This window comes from Phalaenopsis equestris, unplaced genomic scaffold, assembly GCF_001263595.1.
Source record: "Phalaenopsis equestris unplaced genomic scaffold, ASM126359v1 Scaffold000221, whole genome shotgun sequence".
In the NCBI taxonomy this organism is placed as follows: Eukaryota; Viridiplantae; Streptophyta; class Magnoliopsida; order Asparagales; family Orchidaceae; genus Phalaenopsis; species Phalaenopsis equestris.
The window spans coordinates 595,777-622,033 of record NW_018164663.1 but is presented as its reverse complement, the minus strand read 5'-3'; the positions used below and the strand labels follow the sequence as shown (position 1 = coordinate 622,033).

General features: G+C 37.4%; 2 protein-coding genes across 3 annotated transcripts in view; both read right to left on the bottom strand.

Annotated features, from left to right (window-relative positions):
* Positions 1-10,677, bottom strand: part of LOC110023180 — a 17,897-nt gene extending 7,220 nt beyond the window's left edge. Inside the window, exons 1-4 of one of the 2 annotated variants that reach the window (XM_020722455.1) lie at positions 10,464-10,677; positions 8,796-10,400; positions 7,996-8,429; positions 7,581-7,742 (exon numbers count right to left, since the gene is read on the bottom strand). In XM_020722455.1, coding sequence (XP_020578114.1) covers positions 7,581-7,742; positions 7,996-8,429; positions 8,796-10,400; positions 10,464-10,562 — 2,300 coding nt within the window. In that variant the 5' untranslated portion in view covers positions 10,563-10,677. Of the gene's footprint in view, positions 1-7,580; positions 7,743-7,995; positions 8,430-8,795 lie in introns of both variants that reach the window. The other variant, XM_020722454.1, reaches the window with a different exon arrangement.
* A 7,407-nt stretch (positions 10,678-18,084) lies between these two features.
* LOC110023179 overlaps positions 18,085-26,257 on the bottom strand; it is an 18,245-nt gene continuing 10,072 nt past the window's right edge. Inside the window, exon 2 of the mRNA XM_020722453.1 lies at positions 18,085-18,968. Coding sequence (XP_020578112.1) covers positions 18,385-18,968 — 584 coding nt within the window. The 3' untranslated portion in view covers positions 18,085-18,384. The remainder of the gene's footprint in view (positions 18,969-26,257) is intronic.

The following is a 26,257-nucleotide window of genomic DNA, read 5'->3' as shown; positions in this document are numbered from 1 at the left end:
CACGCCCACACCCCCCCCCCCCCCCCACCCTGCTACCGCCAAACAATTTTTTTCAAATACATAGTTTTCGATCTACTTCAAACAAAATAAAAAAACATAAAATCCTGCGTTTATTTTGCAGTGAAACAAATACAAAAATACTTCAAATGCATTGTAATCATGGTAATATGTGAACCACTTACATTGCATTTCATTTTCAACAAGTCAAATGGCCCCTTAGGTGGTGATCTCTTTTGAACAATTTAAGACCGTCGTCCAGCTTGCAACTATTGTTCGAAGCAGGAAAATCGTTATTTTTCCTTTTGGTTCGTTGCCTCGTCATCATCCACACCGCAATTTCATTTGGCACCTCTCCTCAACATCCTCGCCATGTTGTTTCATGTTTTTCCTTGTTTTAAGTTGTGGCAGCCTCCGAATATCATCTATTTCCCTCAAAATATCATTGATCGCTAGTGATTTCATTCCCTTACTATTCATCTACCATCTCCCAGTCAAACTCCGAATATCATCTATTTCCCTCAAAATATCATTGATACTATTCATCTACCATCTCCCAGTCAAACCTGCTTCCCAAACACCATTTAGGAGCTCTTGATCAGTATCATTTGGTACAAGAGCCCGACGAGCCCTAAATTTTTAGTTGTTTCTTGCCCTAAACAAAAAATTCAAATAACCCAACATAACACCCCCCATAAAACAAAATTTCCTCAAATCATTTCTACGACAATTCCTAGCCCAAAGCCTAAAAATTTAAAAATCCAACTCCTACTTTCGCAAAAATTCCAGCTCAAAATCTACCCCAAAAATCTAAACACCCAACTAATCTTGATTTGCAATCCTATATCCACTAGAAGCCTAATCAACGTAAAAGGACATCATGCCTCCTAGGAGAAATCTGCAAAGAGATATCCAAGAGTTTTCTATGCATGAATCACAATCGGACATTCTCGAGCCGCAACAAATGCTTGTCATCTATAAGAGGAGAAATTTAGAAGAAATCATCAGTAGCCACAAAGCTAACTTGTGAGATTAAAGGAAGGAAGTGAATCCCTTTTATTAGGTAGTTTCCAATGACCAAAAAACACTACCTTGATTAGGCATGAAATATCAAAGAAGTCAGGATCTTCAAATAAAAGTGGGTTTATCATATTTCGAATGTCACATAGATTCAAAGGAATTTATTGAGTGATTTCAAGCAATGGGATAATTTTTTTAGTGCAAAAATAATCCTCAATACAAGAAATTTAAATTGACAGCCAACAAGCTTAGGAAAAAACTTCAATGTGGTGGGAGAACCTGAAGCATCTTCGACGCGGGAAAGGAACGATAAAATTACTATTTAGTCCAAGATGAAACAAAAAATGTTGTGCAAATATCTTCTCTTGTATTACCAACAAAATATGTTCAGAAAACTCCAGCACCTATGCTGGAGAGATTATTATGCGGAGTACAAAGGTGAGTTCAAGTAACTTATATTGAAGTGTGGGCTAATGAGCCCGATGGGAACATCATAACTCGATTTTTGAGAGTAATGAGATCGTCCATTGGCAAGATGATACACTTGCAACCTTATTGAAAATTACAAGAGATTCATCACCTAGCTCTGAAGGTGGAGAGACAACACTACAGTGTTTGGTCCACACCTCAATTGTAAAAGGTGAGGACGCAAGAAGTAAAAGCTTATATCTGATAAAGAAGAGATGTTAGTGATTCAAGATGAGCCAATAAGAAATACTTTAGCATGATTAGCCTTGGTTGTCCTAGAAAGTTCTGAGTCGAGATAATGGGCATTCATACACAATTTAAAGATGTGGTGCAAACTAAATTTTTGCAGGCGTTAAGTGGAGCATCAGCAAAACCGGCATTGGGTATCCAACTAGGTCAAAAGTTTAAGGAGTCGGCATCAGACTAATTTAGTTCACATTAATTCAAACACCATGAACATACAATGTTATTTTTGTTCGAACATTTCTTAATGCATTCCATAATATGTAACCAACATATCAGTTTTCCATGGAATTCCCGAGAATAATATCAATCATTATAACAAAGGCCAATTTGGTGTAATAAAACCTTGTAGTCGAGGAATGAAGCTTTGCTACGTTAGGTGTAATAAAACCTTGTAGTCGAGGAATGAAGCTTTACTACGTTAGTTTATGTTATTTTGACCCTCAATTATTGAACTAAGGTAAAAGGACATTTTTCTAATGTGGTACCGCTCACCTACCACATCTCACCTACCTCCCACCAACCCCTCTCTTGCTTCTATAAATAGAGAAGGTGTGAGGCTTAGGAGAACAAGGGAAGAGATCTTAAGCTACCACAAAGGAGGAGATAATAGCTAGAGAGCTAGAGAGGAGAAGAACATCTTGAGGCCTTGTATCAAGGTGTCGCTTGAGAGGGAGGCCATAGAAGGAAGATGATAGCTCATCTCTATGTATAAGCTCTGTATTCTCCATTTCTTTTGACTTAGTGAACTATTTGATTGATTCCCTCCCGTGGACATAGATCCAGTTGGATCGAACCACGTAAATGATCTGTGTTTGCTCGTGTTCTTTGCGTTTCATTTCTATGTCAGGAAGTACACATCTCACAACAATTGACGTCGCCTGTGGGAAGATCCATACTTCTTGGCTAGAGGTGTCCGAGTAAAGGTGTTCCCGGCCAGCGACGAAGAAGAGGAGTTCGACATTCACGAACAGAGGAGCAAGCGGATCGCGTCGCAGGCATCCGAATCTGTTTCATTTCTATGTCAGGAAGTACACATCTCACAACAATTGACGTTTAACTTAGTTTTCATAAACTTAAGGAACTTTAAGGTTTTTTTATTTTGGGTATTTTCCAGAATAACTTTGCTTCTTATAAAAAAAGTTCAAGCGGTTCGCATCGCAGCCAGCCGAATTGCGACAGATTCGATGAGCAGTGGAAGCTTTGATCGACTGGATTAGCACCGCAGGTCGTGCGGTTCGGCGAGACGGAGGAGGAACAGTCCGCGAGCGAGGGCCGAAAATTTGCGACAGGGCTGCCACAGAGGATTTCGGAGTAAGAGTTCGATCTTGCGAGCAACTCGACCAGAGGGAAGAGGTGGAGATCGCGCAGAGAAGGGTTCGGGGAGTTCCCTGTTCGGGAGTTCGCGAAGCAGGAGGACCTGAGCAGTTTGGCGAGGCACGACGGCTCTGGAGAGAGAGTTATTCTCGCGCAAGAGGCAGAGGAGGAATTCCTGATTTGTCCGCTAGATGCAGAGGAGTGCCTGCGGGAATGAGTCGCAAGCACAGAACAGGAAGTTTTCTTTGGTGAACAGGTGTGATCTCTGCCAGAAGGGATCAGAGCTTTCTGTTAGGTTGGCGAAGGCAGTGGAGTTCACGGGGAGAAGTGCAACATTTTGGTGATTTCAGCCTAGTTCTTGGAAGGGCAGCAGGTAGAATTCATTGGAAGAAATCCTAGCCACGAAAATGAGTTCCGTCAAATTCGACATTGAGAAATTCAACGGGAAGAACGACTTCGGCTTATGGAAAGTAAAGATGAGAGCTCTATTGGTCCAGCAGGGTGTTGCAGAAGCCTTGCAAGGGTCGGCGGCATTGCCGGCCGATATGATCGAGAAGGAGAAGATCGGCATATTGGACAAGACCCACAGTTTGATAATCCTGAGCTTGGGCGACAAAGTTCTGAGGGAGGTGTCGAGGGAGACAACGGCTAAAGCACTTTGGGCCAAACTCGAGGTACTCTACCTGACAAAGTCTTTGGCTAATAGAATCTTTCTGAAGCAGCGCCTATACTTTTTCAAAATGCATGAAGACAAATCTGTCTCAGAGCAGATCGACGAGTTCAACAAGATCATTGATGACCTCAAGGTCAAGATGGACGATGAGGATAAGGCACTGTTGTTGCTAAACTCTATTCTTAAGAGCTACGAGCATTTCAAGGATGCGATGCTCTATGAAATGGTGCAGACTATCACTTTGGAGGAGGTTCAATCTCTGATTAGAGTCAAAGAACTTCAGAGGAAGCATGACAGGGACAAGGAAGTCAACGGAGACAGTCTTATAGTCAGAGGAAGGTCGGACGGGAAAGATTAAAGAAATGGTCAGTACAGATCAAGGTCAAGCAATGATGGCGGGAATCAGTCATCAAGGGGATCTTTCAAGTGCTATCATTGTCACAAGGACGGTCATTTCAAGAGGAACTGCCCAGAAAGGAAGAATAAGGACCAAGAAGAGCCAGAAAAATCAGGAGAAGCAAGCGTAGCCTCTGATGAGTACAATTCTGCTGAGGCCCTGGTGATCACAGAGTTTGAATCCAGTAAGAAGTGGGTCCTCGACTCAGGGTGTTCTTTCCATATGTGTCCTCACAAAGACTGGTTTGAGACACTGCAACAGGAAAATGATGGGTTCGTTCTACTGGAAGACAATAAAACTCACAGGGTTGTTGGAAGTAGATCAATCAGGATAAGGATGTTTGATGGAGTTGAACGAGTACTGAAAAATGTCAGGTACGTACCAGAGCTCAAAAGAAATCTAATTACTTTAGGTACGCTGGAGTCAAGCGGATGCTCGTTCAAGGCAGAGAATGGCTGCATCAGAGTAATCAAAGACTCTTGTCAAGGCAGAGAATGGCTGCATCAGAGTAACCAAAGACTCTCGTCTCGTCATCCAAGGAGTCAGGAAAAAGGGGTTGTACTCTCTTATATCGGAAGAATCATCGGAAGAATCATGATTGCTAAGTCTATGTACTGTTTGGACTTAGCAAACTCAAGCAAGGGCTGAGGGCCCCTCAGGAGCCAGGTGGAGGGAATTTTTACTTCGAAGCTCCTCAATTGAGGGTCAAGGTGGAGAATTGTTATTTTGATCCCGAATTATTGAATTAAGGTAAAATGACACTTTTGTAATGTGGTACCGCTCACCTACCACATCTCACCTATCGCTCACCTACCTCTCACCTACCACTCTCTTGCTTCTATAAATAGAGAGGGTATGCGGCTTAGGAGAGCAAGGGAAGAGATCTTAAGCTACCACAAAGGAGGAGAGAATAGCTAGAGAGCTAGAGAGGAGGAGCGCATCTTGAGGATTTGTATCAAGGTGTCGCTTGAGAGGGAGGTCATAGAAGGAAGATGAGGGCTCATCTCTATGTATAAGCTATGTATTCTCCATTTCTTTTAACTTAGTGAACTATTTGATTGATTCCCTCCCGTGGACGTAGATCCAGTTGGATCGAACCACATAAACGATTTGTGTTTGCTTGTGTTCTTTGCGTTTCATTTCTATACCAGGAAGTACATATCTCACAACAGTTTCAACTTAAAAGAACCAGAATATCAGCATATAAATTAATCTACCGAACAATTATCAAGGGTGTTTAGATAAAGAGAGGATGGTGGGACTATCAAGATTTGCTCTTGGTTGAAGGTAAATTTCATCCTAAATTAAGCCAAATACCTGGCAGCAATAGGGATTTAGTATTTGTTTAGTCAATGAAGTCATACGAATTTATACATCAAGGTTCACAAGTCAAAATGAAGTAAAAATACAGGGCCAGGAAATCTAAAAAATAGTTGAAAAGCAATTTAGAGAAGTCAAGTTCATAGAATGGACAGCAAATGTAGTCATATTGAAAACTCTAACGAAAATAATACAGTTGTGTGTATTCCATACATTTTGATAGTGTGCACCTAGGAAACATACAAATTGCTGCCTCATATTGATTGAACAATGTTATATCTCATTCAAATTTAAACAAATAAGGCACTACCATTTTGTTTAATGGTAAAATTCAATAAGAAATGATTCAATAAATCTATACAATAATATGTTGAGGTAACGTTTTGACACATTTATGTATAAATTTAACTGTAATAATAATTGTAGGGTTGCGTCCACAAATCCAGCACTTTGCACAGATTTAATCTCATCAACAATCAACTTGGTCATATTTGGGCCTAATAATAAGTTGAAACCAGAGTTAAGATTCACACAACTTGAAAATCAATATAAACTTGACATCTTCACTACTAATTTAGTTAGAACCTGGTTTAGCTACCAGGGATGAACCAATAAGATAAATTATCTGACAACAACTATGCTAAACTAAAAAGCCACCAAGCTCAGTCGAGATGGAAAAAGCTGTAAGGATAAATCAGGATAGAAATCTTTTGTTTAATAGATAACTAGCTAAATATTCCGAAGTGTTTCGGTCATAAATCTTAGTCTAGAGTTAAATTTGAACATCTCAGAGATTGTGATAAACTAGACCATATCACTACTTGAAAAATAACAATTTGGCTTGATCCTTTAAGGTGCAACACACGCAGACCAGTCAACCTAGTAATGGCTAATGCTTAAAATTTTAAGATAAGAGTAATACCTCCTAGAATTCCAAAAAAAAAGTGCAGATACCATCCTTTACAAAGAGCAATACATCATTATTATGAGTCGAAACATCCTTATATCATCGTCCCACAAATAAAATCCGAGCAATTACCTGCAATAAACCTCAAGTCCACGCATCCTCCCAATAAAGGAGAGCCTTCAAGTGGCCTAATCATTGATATTACCTGTTCGGCGAAACAAGCAACTAAATCAAAATGTTTTTTGAGTCAATTTTCCAAAATTCTGCATTCATCTACATCATTTGTCATTAATTCAATTGAATCTACTTGTGCATCACATATGGGGGTCAACAGTTCTACATCAATACTAACCTACAAATCTTTCTTTAAAAGCTCTTTTTGAGTTTAAGTTAAAACAAAAGGCAATTATAGCCAGCTTTGATAGAACTTCCAATTTCTAAATAAACTCCCGCCTATTAATAAACCAACTATCTGTAGAGGAAAACATAAAAAAATGCATCCTCAATCATAGAAATAACCAGTAATGATATGTTTATGGACATTATTCAATCTCCTACGTAATTTCAAAGAACAATCAAATCATGTATTTATTTATGAATGTTAGGCCCAAGTATTCCATCCATTGTTGGGTGATGATAAATAACTCAATAGTCTGCGGCAGTTGTAAAAAATAGTATGTATAGAGTAGCACTTTAAAAGAACATTTGCTGCCAAACAAATTCAATAAGAGATTTTATTTTTTATTTCTTCAACCATGAAGGAGACATCGGACTGCTATTACAAACCTTTGAATTCCATAACTATTAGCATACAATCTAAAACTGGACTTCTTGTTACACAATTCAGTTTAGGTTATCTTCTAAGAAACTTAACTATTTTTATTCAATTTTTCACCCATCACAACAACACACTATTAACTTCGTGAATCTCATCTAAATTTCACCAGCAAGCCTTATCCATATCACTTTGTAAATGAATCGCATATCTGAAAGTCACCTTTTCTTACTTCAAATAAAAGGTCTAGAAGCTCTTTCTTTTTTTAGTTTACAAACAAGTGAAACTTTTATTAGAGGCTTGGAAAATTGGCAGGCCTTGGAAAAATTGATGATTTTTGTTATAAATGGAGATCTTTTATTGGTCAGTTCAACCCTTCTCAGTGCTTGTAAGAGACGGCTTAATGGTAATAGAACAAGAATCAAACTTGAACATAAAAAAAAACATTGGTTTTTAGAGCAACCTGAATGCACCAAGACAAAGCTTCAGCGTTTGAAATTGACAACCACCATTGACAAGATGCTGTATCGCAGAATCATTTAGTCGATCCAAGTGCCGGATATCAAGATAAGAAAGGGAACGACAGCTTTCACCAATCACTTTCATTGAGGCATTAGTCAATTTACTGCATATAAAATAAAACTGTTAGTTTAAAGTGCAAATCTTCCAACAGTCTACAGGAAAACAATAAGAAAGAGGACTGAGGGTCGAACAGTAGTCCCATCAAACTGTAAATTAGCCTTCAAGATAACCTAAAATGTCATACTGCGGAGAAGAAGATATTCACAGGACTGAAATGCAGAAACATATAGCACATACTACTAATGTTTGGAAATATTTCTTTTTAAATAAATAAGACTATAAGCTGAGAAAAATACCGGCAGCCAGAAATGATAAGTACCCTCATTTTTGAACCACAAATAGGAATCAGATGCTTTAAAAATTTATCAGTCACTGTTTCCATATGAGCTATAGACAAAACTTCCAAACACGTCAGCTTCTTCAGAGCTGGCAAAATCAACATCGCATCTACATTGTGGCAAACATCTATATAAAGTTCTTGCAAACCTGATTCCAACTTTTCAGCTACTGCAAGGATTCCCTTAGATGTAATAAGAGAACATTGACTCAAGTTTAAAGACCTTAAAAGTGGAGCTGAAGCAACAATCGCATTTAAGCCATCATCCGATAGACAATAAGCCCCCTTTAAAGACAGTCTATTAAGCGAAGGCAAACAGTTTGGAGCCTTAGCAAATGTAGAATGCAATACATAATCAGGCAAGCAACGACCACAGAAGTCCAGCTGCAACACCTACTTAGAACAGGGCAAGAAAAAAAATTAAGGCCAATGCCATTTTCTATTAGAAACAAAAATTTAGAAACAAAAATTAAAAAAAAAAAATTGTGAGTAATAGTAGTAAAAGCTAAATAATAGCTTTCACATTAATGATAAGTATTAAAATCGTCTTTCTTTTATTTCCCAACAATGTTAATTATATGGTCTCAAATAATTTGGTTTAGTTAAAGATGCCCATGCCCAAGCAGACAACTTAATATAAAATAAGTCTCTTCAAATTTGCAAATAAGGGTAAAAAACAGTGAAAGATATTAAAAAAGGGTAAATTTTCTAATGAAATAAATATAGAAAAAAAGGTAAATTGTTGAAAGAACAAAACACCTTCAAATTATCAATATTGCATTGAGAAAAAACCTCCTCAAACTGCTTATCTGTCGCCCATGAACAATCACTCAAGTATATCTCAAAGGGAGAACCCTTAGTAAGAAGACCAAGGAGACGAAAAGACATCCTCCTTGAATGGCATAACAACATTGCAATGTTATGCTTGATAACATCAGGCAGACCTTCGAGTGATTCAACCTCTTCCGCATTCTCACAAAGAACTTTCAAGCATAAGTCTTTCAATTGGGGGGCTAACTTTCCCACGGTCTTATGCCTCTGTGCATTGGAAGGCGTCCACGGAATTTTCACTTCCGCTTCTCCATTATTTAGTGAAGAATAGTTCAAGCTACGAGCACTTAAAATTGATTCTCGCTCTGCAATGATCTTCATGGCAGTAGAGAAAGGCCCAGGCCAATCCTCTTCATTTGCATCAAGAATTAAATCATCAGCTTCGACTTCATCATCAGTTATTTCTTCTTCTGCTTTAAAAAATGCAAACTGAGGAGCAAGCTCTATAGCAGTATTTCTTGCGGCCTCTCTCCTGGACCTGGAATTTCTTTGGCTGCTTTCAGTTTTTTGTTTCCTCGGACCACTTACATCGGTGAATTCTACTTCTTGTGCAGTAACTTGTTCAGCAACTTGTTCTCCATCAGCTACCGTGAGTTCTTTGGAAACCAACTTCGCCTTCCCTTTCTCTTTCATGCTATATCTCCTGGGCCTCACTTGATATTTCTTATCATCACAAATTGGCTTTTTCTCATGGAGACTTTCAGGAGCTGGATCAGCATTCAAATCATCCTCAGACCCACTAATTAGCATCAAATCTTCCAAAATCAAATCTTCAATACTTTCATCTTCTCTGCTATAAAATCCAATTTCACCACTCTCTGAGTTCCTTACTCTAATATCATCAATCCCGGTAGCACCAGAAAAAATACCATTCATGTCCATACCCAATCGATCCTCCTCAGCAACTAACACATCCTTCATCTTATTTTCCTCACTACATCGTAACCAATTAGCAGCCTCCGAAACAATTCCCCCAACATTGGTAAGCATTTTACCACCAGATTTCTCAACGCATTCACAATGTGGAGTCAATACCTCCATTCTTTTTGCTTCTCTGCCCGAAAACCTATCAACATTCTCACTAACCAATACCGAATCAACACAAACATCTCCAATCTTTCTCTTAGGAACCCTAGACCCAGATCGCAAGCTCATGTAACCGACCTCCATTGGGGCAGCGAGACAAGCCTCCCCCTTCTTCTCTCCCTCCTCCGCCAAATGCCGATCAACAGATCGAACCACAACCCCTGAAGGCGATTCAATGGCTTTGAACGCATCATCATCATCTATGCCTCTAACCACATCCACTTTTCCTACCAACCCATTAACCAACCCGCCTTCTTTCAAACTCCCCGACTTATCATCTTGTTTCTCAACAGCATCAGAACCAGTACTGAAATTCTGCTGGGAAACCCGTGACCTAGACCGCAACTTCAAGCGTCGTTCCTCCCTCGCATCGTGAGAACAACCAGCAACGGAAACCTTAAATACCTGCTTCCCCATGGAGCCACCTTCATCAGCTGCCACGGTGACCTGCGAAGAGACGCTGTTAGCCAAGCTCACACTACGTCGGCGTCGAGAGTTGGCGACAAATACCGATGGATCGGACATGGATGGCGGGAAAGTCTCTGGTGAAGAAATTAGGGTTTCGAGTTGGGGCTGAGGTAGAGCACGGCCAGACCTTAAGATCCGCATCGATGGAAGTTTCAATAGAGATGACGCCCCTAGAGAAACTGTAAATAGAGAATACGAAGAGTGGAAGCAGTTTATGGAGGGAAAGGGTCGCGGGACGTGTGGGACGGTGGCTTTTATCGCAAGGTATTTCTTCCCGCGTAAACCGGAGGGCCTTCGTTATTAGTGACGGTCTATTTACATGCGAACCACACAATTGTTATATATTTACATATCTAACCTTCAGGCTTTAATACTTACAATTGCAGCACTCAAATCATTAATTGCATGCCAAAAATACCACTCAACTACTAAAGGTAAAACAAAAATGAGAAAACAGGACCGAACTGGCTGGTTCGACTGGTTCGAGCATAAGAGCATAAATTTGTCGGAGGTCTGATTTTGGGTGGCTTAAAAATTGCCCCCACGTTGAACTTAAATGAACCTGTTGAATTTGTCGGAGGTCTGATTTTGGGTGGCTTAAAAACTGCCCCCACGTTGAACTTAAATGAACCTGAACCAGTGGTCCAACTGTTGAACCGGTTTATTTTGTGTTTTTTGAAATATATTTTTTGGATTATAATACTTGATTGCTAGTACTGTTTTTTAGAGTTATTTAAAATCATTGTTTGAGCTCGCATATGACTTATATTTCATGATATATTTTTTATACAACATATACGATAGCATTATTATGTAATTTAAGTTATGTTTAATACTTTTATTTTTTTGATGTCGCCCGGTTTTGTTGAGTATGTGGAGGCCAGCTCTCCTGCTATGTTTAACGCTCTCCTCTTATGAAAATCACTTGATAAATTAATTCTAATTTATCGGCTCTTAAATTGTTTCTTAAAGTTTCTGTCAAGCCTTCCTCATAAAGACCCCGCTCAACCTTCCCGCCTTCTCTTCCTCTCGGATTCGCGAGTTACGGTAGCTCTTCCCGCCTCCTAAGATCTCCCCTAATAGAAAGCATTCCTTAATGGGCCAAAAAGGGAAGAAATAAAAAGGAGCAAGAAGCTCATAGCAAGAAACCAGATAGCTTCTCCCCTTTGTGATTTCTTCAAGCATTGGCTCACGGGTTGCAGAAATAGAATCACTAGTGTTGCTCTCTTTCCTGTTTTTCTTCTTCATCCGTTCAGCTCACGGGTAGAGAGGGAGTGAGAGCAAACTTTCATCCTTGTAATCATTGAATTGACGACGGTGTGATTCCTCGAAGTAATAAAATCCTCTGCAGCTCCGTGGATGTAGGCAATTTTGTCGAAACACGTAAATCTGTGTGTTCCGTTGTTATTTTCTAGTTTGTAATTTTTCAATTTGGTTTTTCGCTTTATTGTCGTCATTTTTCACAACAACTGGTACCAGAGTTTTGGTTTGAGAGTAAAAGAAAACGATGGTCGGAGACGAAGTGATGACATCGGGGATCAAAAAATTTAATGACGCAGATAGAGGACGACCTCTACGGGAAAAAACTTCACCTGCCATTATTGGGAAAGAAGACGGAAAAGATGGATGTGGCAGAATGGAATCTGTTGGATCAACGGATTATGGGGGCTACACGATTAACTCTGTCAAGATCGGTTGCTCACAATGTCATTAAGGAGAGAACTACTGCATATCTCATGATGAATTTATCAGGTATGTATGAAAAATCATCGACAAATAACAAAGCACACTTGATTAAAAAGTTATTCAATTTGAAAATGGTGGATGGTACCTCTGTTGTACAACATCTGAATGATTTCAATACTATCACAAATTAATTGTCGTCTGTTGAAATTAATTTTGACGATGAGATATTTACGCTGATACTGTTGGTTTCATTGTCAAATAGTTGGCAAGTCAAGAGCATGACAATTAGCAGTTCTACAGGCAAATCTAAATTGAAATATGGTGATATTGTGATTTGATTTTGGCTAAGGAGGCGTGCAAAAAAGATTCCGGCGAGACCTCGGGTTCGATTTCGACATTGAATGTTGATTCCAAAAGGAGATCACAGGACATGAACTCAAACAGAAGAAGATCAAAATCAAAGTCTGGTCAGCAGACAATTTACTAGAATTATGGTAAAACTAACCACATAAAAAGGAACTACATAAATCCCAAAAAGAATGAGAAGAATAACACTAATGTTGTAACTGAAGAAGTGCAAGATATGCTGCTGCTGACAGTTCCCAGTTTTATTGATGACGGATATTCAATTCAAGCCACCGAAAAGTTGATGCAAAATTAGGATGCAGACGACTTTGGGAACGTATATCTGGCTGATGAAAAAGCTCTGAAAGTGTTAGAGATGTGAGACGTTGATATTGCACTCCCTAAAAGAGCAAATAGATTTTGCAAAAGGTTAGACACGTTTTTGAGTTGAAGAAATACCTCATTTCTGTTGAGCAACTCAATGAGGGGGGTCATTTAATAGTGTTCTCAAATAGCACCAGGAAGGTTACGAAATGAGCATTAGTTTTGACTTTAGGTAAGAAAATTGATACACTATATATGACTATATGTTTACTCAACACAGTTGCTACTATAGTTGCAGCGAGCACGAAAGTCAACACAGTTGCTACTACAGTTGCAGCGAGCACGAAAGATCTGCGGCATTGCAGGCTTGGTCACATGAGTCAGAGCTGTAAAGAAATCTTGCAAGATGAGAATTTGAGCAAGTGAGAGTTGACCAAGAAGGAGGAGACGGATTTCGTGTCAAGGAATCAAACTTGGGAGCTGACAGAACTTCCACCAGGGAAGAAGACATTGCACAACAAGTAGGTGTACTGGGTGAAGATTGAGCTTGATGGCAGTAAGAGATACAATGTTAGACTTGCTGAAAAATTTCTTTAGAGGCAGGATATTGCCCATGCAGTGGGAGTTGTAAGCAGATGCATGAGTAACCCAGGAAAGATCTTGGAGGTGCAATGTTACGTTGATGCCGATATGTCAACTAGGGGGTTACTCATGAGAACTGAAGTTGTGTGTAACTTCAGTTGGTCTTCTAGTTTGAAGACGGGTTTTGAGTTGCAGAGGTGGAGGATATCACGTTTAAGGAAAAGGTCGGCACAACCAGCAAATGGTGCAGCCAGTGGGTGATGCAGTCAATGTCCTAGTCTCCAAGTGCGAGAATTGTTGAATATGTGGAGACCAGTCCACCTCCTATGTTTAATGCACTCATCTTATGGAAATCACTTGATAAATTGATTCTAATTTATGTGCTCTTAAAATGTTTCTTAAAGCTTATGCTGAGCCTTCCTCATAAAGACCACGCTCAACCTTCCCGCCTTCTCTTCCTCTGGGATTCGGGGAAGAAACTTCACCTGCCGTTACTGGGAAAGAAGACGGAAAAGATTGATGTGGCAGAATGAAATCTGTTGGATCAACGGATTATGGGGACTACACGATTAACTCTGTCAAGATCGGCTGCTCACAACGCCATTAAGAAGAGAACTACTGCAGATCTCATGATGAATTTATCAGGTAAAGTCATCGGCGAATAACAAAGTATATCTGATGAAGAAGTTATTCAATTTGAAGATGACGGAAGGTACCTCTGTTGTACAACATCTGAATGATTTCAATACTATCACAAATTAATTGTCGTCTGTTGAAATTAATTTTGACGATGAGATATTTACGCTGATACTGTTAGTTTCATTGTCAAATAGTTGGGAAACCAAGAGCATGACAATTAGCAGTTCTACAGACAAATCTAAATTGAAATATGATGATATTGTGATTTGATTTTGGCTAAGGAGGTGTGCAGGGAGGCGTGCAAAAAAGATTCCGGCGAGACCTCGGGTTCGATTTCGACATTGAATGTTGATTCCAAAAGGAGATCACAGGACATTAACTCAAACATAAGAAAATCAAAATCAAAGTCTGGTCAGCAGACAATTTACTAGAATTATGGTAAAACTAACCACATAAAAAGGAACTGCATAAATCCCAAAAAGAATGAGAAGAATAGCACTAATGTTGTAATTGAAGAAGTGCAAGATATGCTACTGCTGACAGTTCACAGTTCTATTGATGACTGAATATTTAATTCAAGGGCTTCTTTCCATACATCTTCCCACTGGAAAGTTGATGCAAAATGAGGATGCAGACGACTTTGAGAACGTATATCTGGCTGATGAAAAAGCTCTGAAAGTGTTAGAGATGTGAGACGTTGATATTGCACTCCCTAAAAGAGCAAATAGATTTTGCAAAAGGTTAGACACGTTTTTGAGTTGAAGAAATACCTCATTTCTGTTGAGCAACTCCATGAGGGGGGTCATTTAATAGTGTTCTCAAATAGCACCAGGAAGGTTACGAAATGAGCATTAGTTTTGACTTTAGGTAAGAAAATTGATACACTATATATGACTATATGTTTACTCAACACAGTTGCTACTACAGTTGCAGCGAGCACGAAAGATCTGCGGCATTGCAAGCTTGGTCACATGAGTCAGAGCTGTAAAGAAATCTTGCAAGATAAGAATTTGAGCAAGTGAGAGTTGACCAAGAAGGAGGAGACAGATTTCGCGTCAAGGAATCAAACTTGGGAGCTGACAGAACTTCCACCAGGGAAGAAGACATTGCACAACAAGTAGGTGTACTGGGTGAAGATTGAGCTTGATGGAAGTAAGAGATACAATGTTAGACTTGCTGAAAAATTTCTTTAGAGGCAGGATATTGCCCATGCAGTGGGAGTTGTAAGCAGATGCATGAGTAACCCAGGAAAGATCTTGGAGGTGCAATGTTACGTTGATGCTGATATGTCAACTAGGGGGTTACTCGTGAGAACTGAAGTTGTGTGTAGCTTCAGTTGGTCTTCTAGTTTGAAGACGGGTTTTGAGTTGCAGAGGTGGAGGATATCACGTTTAAGGAAAAGGTCGGCACAACCAGCAAATGGTGCAGCCATTGGGTGATGCAGTCAATGTCCTAGTCTCCAAGTGCGAGAATTGTTGAATATGTGGAGACCAGTCCACCTCCTATGTTTAATGCACTCATCTAATGGAAATCACTTGATAAATTGATTCTAATTTATCTGCTCTTAAAATGTTTCTTAAAGCTTATGCCGAGCCTTCCTCATAAAGACCACGCTCAACCTTCCAGCCTTCTCTTCCTCTGGGATTCGCGAATTACCTCAGCTCTTTCTGTCTCCTCAAATTTCCTGTAATAGAAAGCATTCCTTAATGGGCCAAAAAGAGAAGAATTAAAAGGGAGCAGGAAGTTCATAGCAAGAAACCAAATAGCTTCTCCCCTTTGCGATTTCTTCAGCGTTGGCTCATGGGTTAGATAAGTAGAATCGCTTGCTCTTTCCTGGTTTTCTTCTTCATCCGTGCGACTGATGGGTAGAGAGAGTGAGATAAATGCTTGAGAGAGAGAGAACGAGCTTTCTTCCTTTTAATCGTTGAATCGACGACGGTATAATTTCTCGAAGTAATACATTCTTCTACAGCTCCGTGGGCGCAGACAAATTGTCGAACCACATAAATCTGAGTGTTTACTTTTATTTTCTGGTTTGCAATTTTTCGATCTGATTTTTCGCTTTTTTGCCGTTGTTTTTCACAACAGGTTTAACCCCGATTTAACCATGGAGCCTTGAACTTCCTCTTCTTGTTTAATGTAATTTTCAAAATTTAAGAATAGCGTACTAAAATTTAATAAATATAAGTATAAATGGTTAGATTTGAGGTATGTACATTAGTACATACATAACAATTGTGTGGTATATATATCATTTTTTTTTTTGGTTTACTTTATGTTATGATACTTTACACCAACAAGTATTTTATTTGAAGGGCTATCAATTGGCAGAAAGTCAGCTCTGGAAATTACTGTTCCAACCTGCAGTGAATGAGACGTAAGAAAAAAATTTCAATTATAATGAGAGAAGTATTGGATGACATTATTTTTAACAGACTTTAGCCGTAATAAATTCTTAGGAAAATTTTATCTGTTTTTAAATTTGTTCTTCGTTAAACATAAAATAAATAGAAACTTTTAAGTCTATTTTTTTCATTTTTAATTAGGTTGGGATTAGGGGTGTAAACGAACCGAACACGAACGAACAGAGCTTGTGTTCGTATTCGGTTCGTTTGAAATTTAGTTTGTTTGAAATAAGCTCGTGTTTGAAATAAGTCCCTTTTCGTTTTTGTTTCTTACCGAGCGAGCCGAACACGAGCTGCTCGCAAACGACAAGCCAGTTTGACATCCCTAATATTAATATATATATAAATAATATATTATATTAATTATATAACTCATATTATATAAATATATAATATCTATATTAGTATATTATAGTTTATAAAATTTAATTTTTTAAAATACCATAAATTTTTTATATATAATTATTTTAAATTATTTTATATTTCGAACAATAATGATTCAAACACGAACGAACGCATCACTGTTCATGTTTGGTTCGTTTAACTATTCAAACGAAAAAAATGTGTTCACGTTTGTCTCGTTTATTTATCGAACAAATCGAACACGAACTCATTGACGAATCGAACACGAACTGTTTGCAAACAACGAGCTTTTTTGACAGCCCTAGTTGGGATCATCCAATTTTCTATAATATGTCACGGCAAAACATATTTGGTTAAATAAATGATTCAGGGTTAAAGAAAATAAGAGAACTTGCACACATATCATAGATTAATGCAGTTATATGGAGTCCAATTGTATTAATCAATTCAGGGGGTGGCGCAGCGCTCCGTCTAGTTCCAGGAGCCCGACTGCTCTATACGCTAGTGCTCATCGAGCCCATGTTCATAAATCTGAGAGCACGACATTACACCGTCCGGAGGTCAACGCCTCATAGCCCTTTAGATTAAATATCAAGATTTAAAATACTGCTGCAAAATGAATGATATGTCAGAAACTAAGTGGTTTTTCTTAGTATGGTTCAATTCAAGTTAAATTTGAACCATTAAAACAAGGAATAAACTCATTGATTTATTCTTTGGAGTTGTTTGCTTCAATGCATTTCATATGTCAACATTATGATGTTGGAGTTAATAAAACACTAATATTACTCTTCAAATATTTCACATTTTTTTCAACTGTAATTAAATTGAAAAAGATCATAAACAATTATTGGACATAATAGCAAAATATCACTATCATTTTAACATTTATTATGTAAAAGTATTAACAAATTGAATAATTAGCCTGCAACATAACACTACATAACAATTCTTCATGCAATTCACAATGAATATAAATAGTTCCTTACAGTAACAGAAGACAGCATATGATGCAACAAGGAGAAAAATAATATTTTAGAATATTTCAACAAGCAAATTGCATAACAAAATGGCTACAGTGAAAGAATGTTTTGAAGGACAACCAGAAACCTTGGAACAACTGCATCAAGACAACATATGTGAATGTTCACCAAAATAAATTGAAAGAATGGAAACTAACAGGAGGATTTATATGCCATAGAACTCTTAAAGCTTTGTATTTATGTTTCATAACATCGCGACGTTTAAATCACATCAAGTATATACAAAAAAAATTGACGTATTTCGCAATAATAAATCAATGATATTTTTGATGTGGTTTAGAGATCAAGATGTTATATAAATAAATATAAAAATTTAATTGTTGGATATATGAATATAATATATTATGTAAATCCCCCAAAGTAATAGTAATAAGCCCAAAAAGTGCCAAAATAATAAACGGACCATCTATTTGAGGGCATTTTAGTCTTAGAGTCTATAAAAATGACAAATTAGTCCCTACTTTTTTAATGGGGACTATTGTGAGAACTAATATGACACTTTTAGAGACGCTGGGACTCTAAAATGAACCTCCAAAAAGCGTTAAAACTATTTTGACACTTTTCTCACAAACCCAATCAAAGAACATAAACCGCTCCAAGGAAAACCAGAGCAAGCATTGGCCAGATCCCACCGCCATGGACTGCAAACCTTATTGCAAAACTACAATCATCGTCGTTCCCGCTGAAGCAACCAGGGTGAACCGACTTCGCCTGACCATTCTCAAAGGCAAAGCTACTGTTCTTCTTCCCATTGCTAAACAGAACACACCAAAAGTACGGCGAACCGCCGTCAGTGCCACTTACAGCTGCACCAACCTCAGTGTGATTCTTACCATGGAGTATCTTAAGACCCTGTGAATTCTGGATGAGAAAACTGGAGAAGGCTTCCTCAGGACTAACATATGTGGACTGGCAGCCAAGAAAGCGGCCGGTGATGGGAGTGAGGGTCTGGGCTTGGACACCACAGTTGGGAGCAAAGGTGTCGGCGAAGTCGGAATCCGGAGGCTTTTTCATGTCACCGACTTCGCTGCATTGGCCTTCATAGGCTTTTATGTACTGCAGTGCAATGCAGCCAAGTCCAGGGTTGTCGAAGAGCTTTGGAGACTTGCCGGCGGTCCGGTTTGCATTGATCACTGCAACCAGTTGGTCCGCCGGGTTGTCTTGGAAAAGCAGAAATGGAGTTAGCTATGTGGCTAGAATGATATTTTGTTTGAAATGAAGGTGCGGAAGTTGACAAAAAGTTAAATGATGGTGATTAATGATCTAGCACAGCTTCAAATAAATACCTGATCTAATAAAGAAAATAATTAGAAGGATCAATAACTTCTGTTAATTAAATATTTTAAACAAAAATAAATGAAGATAATGAATTGATAAGATACAAGGTTATTAACTATTAGGTAACAAATACTGCGACAGATGAACTTTAGAAAGAATTTTTAAGGAGCTTATAGATGTGAGAGTGTCAACGGGTTTGTCAATGCCAACACTGGAGCGACCAGAATGGTTAGCTCGCCACTGGCATCTAATAATTCCGCAGAAGGAATGTTGGCTCTCAACTTACTAAAGAATGAAAATGTTGTTTTCTGACAGGCTTGCTATCTCTCTCTCTCTAAAGTATGATAGCATGATTCATTTGACTGCTGCCCGATGTCGCCGCTCACCGCCGGGCGTTGCCTACTATCACCAGGTCTTGATTGCCTGCCTGTGGGTTTTATATTGATTTTATTTATCTTAAACTAAAGCCAAAAATATTCTCCTGTATGGATTTTAGATCTAATCAAATAACTGTAATATGTCAAATACACTATATTTTGATTCTAATACATTCATTTTTAGCCAAATAAATAGCCTCTAAGATATTATTTTTCCCTAAAGAGATGCACTTCACCATGAACTTAATCCTCTGTGTGACAGGATAAGCCTGGCAAGCCTACTTAAGTTGATGTGTCAACATAAGAACCTATGAAATATACGTGAATTAAAAAATGAGATATAATAGTTAACTAAACATTCATTAACCAACTCAGATTCAACAAACCTTACATCATACTTCACCATATGACAGGTCCTTGGCATGCCACAATGATTTGATGATCCCGCTCAAGTTAATGAGTTGATCATTTGATCATGGAAGTTAGTCTCGCTCAAGCCATCCAAAATCAAACAAAATATCTAGCAGCATCTAATAGCTTCAACAGAATGTACAAAAAGGCCCAAGGTAAAACTCCAATTAGCTCTGAAACCTAACCAATAACTCACATATTAAATTAGCTTGGGGCTAAGGTGTCATTTGCCACAATAAATCCCAAAGCCAACATTGACTTACCGCTAGAAGTTATCGTTTGGTCTTATTTGGGTTACGTTCTAGCACAATACACATAATACTTCATTACACCGTGTTAGAGTTAACTTCATTACATCACAAGGTTAATTCAAGAAGGCGACTAGAGGGTAGACAGCGGTGGTCAACGACGACAGATGGGTGGTGGTCGACGATGATCTGCCACTGCGGAAGCTGAAATTTATCATCGGGTCTTCTGTCAATAACTTTGGAATTTGACGATGTCTGTCCGTACACAATATAAAAAAGATTATTGTATTTTGAATACAACGATAAAAAACAATTGCCACTAGAAGTTATAGTCGGTTCTTCAATACATTGTATTTGGAATAAGTCGTTGCACAATACATAGGATACTTTGTTACATCTTGTTCGAGGTACTTCGTTTCATCACAAGGTTAAGTGACAAAGGCGACTAGAGGGCAGAGGACAGTGGTCAATGATTGTCGATGGGCAGCGGTCGACAGTGATCGGCAGCTACGGGGGCTGAAATTTATAATCGCGTTTTCTGTCTAGAATTCTGGAATTCGACGGTGGTCAATGATGGCCGATGGGCAGTGGTCGACGGTGATCAGTAGCTATGAGAGCCGAAATTTATAATCGTGTCTTCTGCCTCCTGATGCTTTGTTACATCATGTCATCAGTAGGTTAAGTGACGAAGGTGAATAGAGAGCAGACGACGGTGGTAAATGATGGTCGATGGGCAGTGGTCGACGGTGATCGGCAGCTACGGGGGCCGAAATTTATAATCGTGTCTTCTGTCCAGAATTATGGAATTCGACGGTTGTCAATGATGGCCGATGGGCAGTGTTCGACGGTGATCGGCATCTACGGGAGCCGAAATTTATAATTGTGTCTTCTGTCCAGAATTCTAGAATTTGACGGTGGTCAATGATGACCGATGGGCAGTGGTCGACGGTGATCGGTGATACGCCTAAAAATGTATTATTTTTCATGCTTTATTTTATAATGATATTGCACTTTAAAGATATGTTTTCTTGTGTTTTTTGTTGTAGGTACATCAAATTGAAGAATTTGGAGTGATTAGAGCAAAAGGGACAAAAATGGACCAAAACGGAGCAAATCGAAGTAAATCGGGTCAAATCGGGGCACACCAGAGCCACGGGGACCGAAACTGGACACTTAAGTGTCTGTGCCCAGCGCTTAGACGCCACCAGACAGAGAGGAGGGCACATAAGAGCCCCAAAATCGGCGCTTAGGCGCCGGAGACGGTTTTCAACATATCTTCTAAATATACGTTGGATTTGGATCATTTTTTAAGCGGTGCTTTGTGCATCTCTTAAGGAATTCATTGGAAATGATAAAATGGACTTTCTAGAATAATTTTGGGCGGTTATATGGAGTTTTGAAGAGGCACTTCAGACACCATTTGGAAGATTCAATGAATTTGGACACTTTTGAAGAGACACTTAAGAAACTCTTGTAAAATTATAAAGAAGACTTGGAAATGCTTTCAAAATCTCTCTTGAAAACTCTTGGACTCTTGAATTAATTAAAAGAGGAGAAGAAGGCTTGGAGAAGAAGAATAAAGCTTGGGCGTGAGCCCCAAGTGGATCAACCCTTCTCTCAGTTTCTAGAGAGAAAGAGAGAGAGTGAGAGATTTCTTCTTTTCTTTTCACTTTGTTATTGGAGAGAGGATTGTAAGGAGATTGGAATTGTAAGGAGATTGTTTTTGCTATACAAGAAGAGTTTGATTTTCATAAGAGATAAGTATTTTCATTGTATTTTGATTTAAATCTAATACTTTGTTTGTATGGTTTCAAAGTCTTGTTCAACGAAAAGTTTTTGTTGTTTTTCCATGTGTAGTGAGCAGTTTTCTTTACTCTTCCCTCTTGTAATAAATTAGTATGCATGTGTAGGATATAGAATTGAGTAGACTGAGAATATATTATGATGATTTTACTTTGTTCTTCATTTACATGTAAACTTAATTAACTTGCATGTTAAAATCTGTTGTGAGAATATGTAAGATCCGGGATAGTGTTGTCTCAATCAACTGTGGTAGACATGAGATTATATGATCACATGAGATTATATGAATGAGAATGTAATTTATATGGTTGAGTGCAAATAAATAGGAAAATAATTTTTAATGGACGTAGAATTAGAGGACTTTAGAGTGATAGGCTAAAACCACTAATTTGGTCTTCAAAAAACATAAAATCAAAAAACATGAAGGACTTGAAAAACTAGAAATGAAAATGGAAAACATTCAAAATAATAACTTAGAAAATCATCATAAATCATTGATGGATTATGAAAATCATATGATAGATGAAATTCACTCAAGTATATAAACCCCTGTCATAGAAGCCGACTCGTTTGAAATTAATCCAGCGATTATCCAATTTGTGCAGAACAACCAGTTTGGGGGAACTTATTCGGAAGATCCTTATTTACACTTATCAAGTTTTCTAGAACTTTATGCTACATTTCATTATAACAGTATGTCAGACGATGTTGTTAGACTAAGATTTTTTCCTTTCTCACTCAGGGATAAAGCTAAAATGTGGTTATACTCGTTAGCACCTGGCTCTATTAAAAATTGTAAGGAGTTAACTCAGAAATTCCTAGCTAAGTATTTTCCACCTTCGAGGACAACTAAACTTAGAAATGATTATCTCATTTTGTCAGTATGAAGGGGAATCAATATACAAAGTCTGGGAAAGATTTAAGGAACTCCTAAGAAAGTGTGTACACCATGTTCTGCCCGATTGGTTAATCATTTAAACTTTTTACAATGAGTTAGTAGGATCCCTTAGGTTTACAATTGACGTTACCGTGGGTGGATCATTCCGGATCATTGAATTCAAAAACCATTTGATGTAGCATATTTGTTAATTGAAGAAATGACTAGAAATGAATTTCAATGGTCCTTTGCAAGGGAAAATCCTAAAAAGATGTTCATGATACAGATGTGATTGCAATTCTTGCATCTCAGGTTGCTACAATATCAAGGAAGTTGGACCAATTTGGAATGAACCAACCTCAATTTACTTCAGTAAGTGAGGAAAGTTCCTTAGAGCATATGATTGATTCTAAGTTATCTTATGAGACTTTAAATACAATAAACAAACTGTATTTTAACTTTTACAATCCAGGTTGGAAGAATAATCCTAATCTTTACTGGTATCATACTACTGGTGGTGGAAACCAACAATGACAAAATAATTATGCAAATTCTAATGGAAGTAGGAATAATTAGGGGAACACAAACTATAGAACTTCATATCCACCGGACTTTAACAATGATCAACAATTTGAGGATAAGAAAATGTCTATAGAAGAAGTGGTATTGCAATTGGGAAACCAGTTAAAAGGTCAAAATGATGTGATTAGAAACATAGAGAATCAAGTGGGACAAATTGCTAATTCACTTTGCAATAAACTCCAAGGAATACTTCCTAGCAACACTGAGATCAATCCTAAAGAGAAAAAAGATGAACAAATAGACGCTGTCCAATTAAGAAGTGGAAGAGAGAAAGGATGTTGTTAGAAAAGAGAAAGTTGTAAGAGAAATAAAGGAAACTAAAATACCTAAAGAACATGTTTCTAAGGATCTGGAAAATTTAATATCTCCAACTAAAATCAATTTAGAAAGATCACCACCTCAATTTCCTCAAAGTTTTAGACAACATGAGTTGAATAAACAATTTTCAAAGTTCATGGACGTACTTAAGAAGTTAACGATCAATATTCTTTTCGCTGAAGCTTTAGAACAGATGTCAAGTTATGCAAAGTTTATGAAGGAGATATTAAACAAGAAAATGAAGTTTGGGGATTAAGTTTGGGGATTACGAGACAATTACGAGACAATTGCACTAAGTGAAGAGTGCAGCGCTATACTTCAGAAAAAAGCTTCTTAAAAAACTTAAAGATCCTTCTAGCTTAACAATTCCTTGTGTATTTGGAGAAAGATGATGTGGAAAGGCTTTATACGATTTAGGATCAAGCATTAATGTGATGCCTCTATCAATATTTAAAATGTTAGGTTTAGCTGATATTTCTCCTACTATTATAACCCTTCAGTTAACTGATCGATCTATCATTTATCTAAAAGGGGTTATAGAAGATGTGCTTATTAAAGCAGATAAATTTATCTTTTCTATGGACTTTATTGTATTAGATATGGAGGAATATAAAGAAAATACAATGATTTTGTGGATACTTTTTCTTAATACTGGACAAATTATGATAGATGCGCAAAAAGGAAAGTTGACTATGAATATTAATGACCATGGAGTCACTTTTGATATGTTAAAGACAATGAATTATCCAGCTGAGAGAAAAGATAATGATTATTTTTTGGTGTATGAAATTGATTATCTAAATAAAGATCATTTCCAAGAAAGTTTTGAGAGTAAATTAACAGATGAGATCAAAATGGACTTTCATGATGAGTTGAAAACATTGTTGGAAGAAGACTGTATGTATGTTTAAGAGAAGTGTGCAATGATGGACGTTATCGAAAATTGTAAATATTTAATTTCATCTGTTGAACAATCTCATGAACTTAAGATGAATGTAACCCATACAATTTTAAAGCCTACATATTTAGGAAATTCATCTACACCTCCAGTTTTTATATCTTCAAATTCGACTCAATCACAAGAGGAACCTGAATTAAATGATAAAATCAATAAGAGATCTCCTAAGAAAGAGTTATTTAAAATCATTGAATGATATATTTCGTGGTATATAGACAAAATGAATGAGATTCTGATGCTATGGCAACTAGAGTAAACATTGGATACATCGGTTCATCGATGTTAGACCAAACGCGTCGTGAAAGACAACTCATGGTTATCTTTGTTATATGTTTAGTGTGATTGTTGTTATGTTGGATTGAATAATAGTGAGATGTTGGACTTTGATCCGTGTTTGATGTGTAAGAGTGGATTAGATTAATGTTGTGAGATAATTCCTTCATCAAGACTAGATTTGTATATGATTTCTGGTAGTAGCAGGTTGACAAGTCTGTTACGACTTAGTTCTTAACTAGAGCTGAGAATTACCTTGAATCATGTAGAGTTTGGACTTGGAACACTCCATGTAAAATCTATTACTTCATTTATCTGACTTTGTCTTCACTGAGTAAGGTCAAGGTCATGATAAGGTCATGAACTTAGTGAACAACATCTGGATGAACTGCACTATTTTTATTTATCAGAGTGTGTATACCTTTAACTTAGAGTAACCCTGAAATTGGCAACACATGAGGGAATTCTGGTACATGGGTGATAACCATATAAAGTTTTATAATACACACACATTATTAGTGCAGTTTCTTCCGTTAGAGATTGAAAGTAAGGAGGGGAAATGTGAGTAGAAGGGAGAATGAATTAACTTCAATTGGTGTTTGTTTATGAATCTATGAGTATATCTATTGGAGTTTGTGTGTCTATGTTTGTGAGTCAAGTAGAATGAGTCATGGGAGATAATAAAACTTATCTCAATATTTTAAACTTCTCAGCATCTAGTAATTCCTTTATAAAGTTTAAAATGTGTTCCTGTTTAATCTTCAGTTTGTACTTGCTCTACTATTTAAAATTTTTTATAGTGTTATGTCAAGCATGTTTAGACTAGATTTACTTCCTGCTGCAATATTCTACCATATGTCATTTGTTGATATTTTTGTAAGATGTGTAGTAAATTGTAAAATTGATCTTTCCCTGCCGCATATTTTTGTACTTCATTGTTACACAAGTTTGAGCTTAAGTTGAGGGAGGGGAAAGAAAAACGTTTCAAATTTAAACCTTACTTGTTTTCAAAAGTACTACAAATAAATTTATATTTTATTTCTAATTATTATTGTTATATGGAGTCATCTTAAGGATGTTAGAATTTTAAGTATAGAAATGGAGTAGGAAAACTTAGTTGATATTTTTAGCGAAAATGACGAACCTAGAGTTAAGGATATTTATTGGAGAGAAAAACTATACTTAGTAGGAAAATTTGTATTTTTTTGAAAAATTAAGGATTCTTAGAATTTTTATTTTCAAACATTTAAGGTTCTTTTAGAAAGTATTTTTTAAAAAAATTATATATATATATATATATATATATATATATACATCTTTTCTA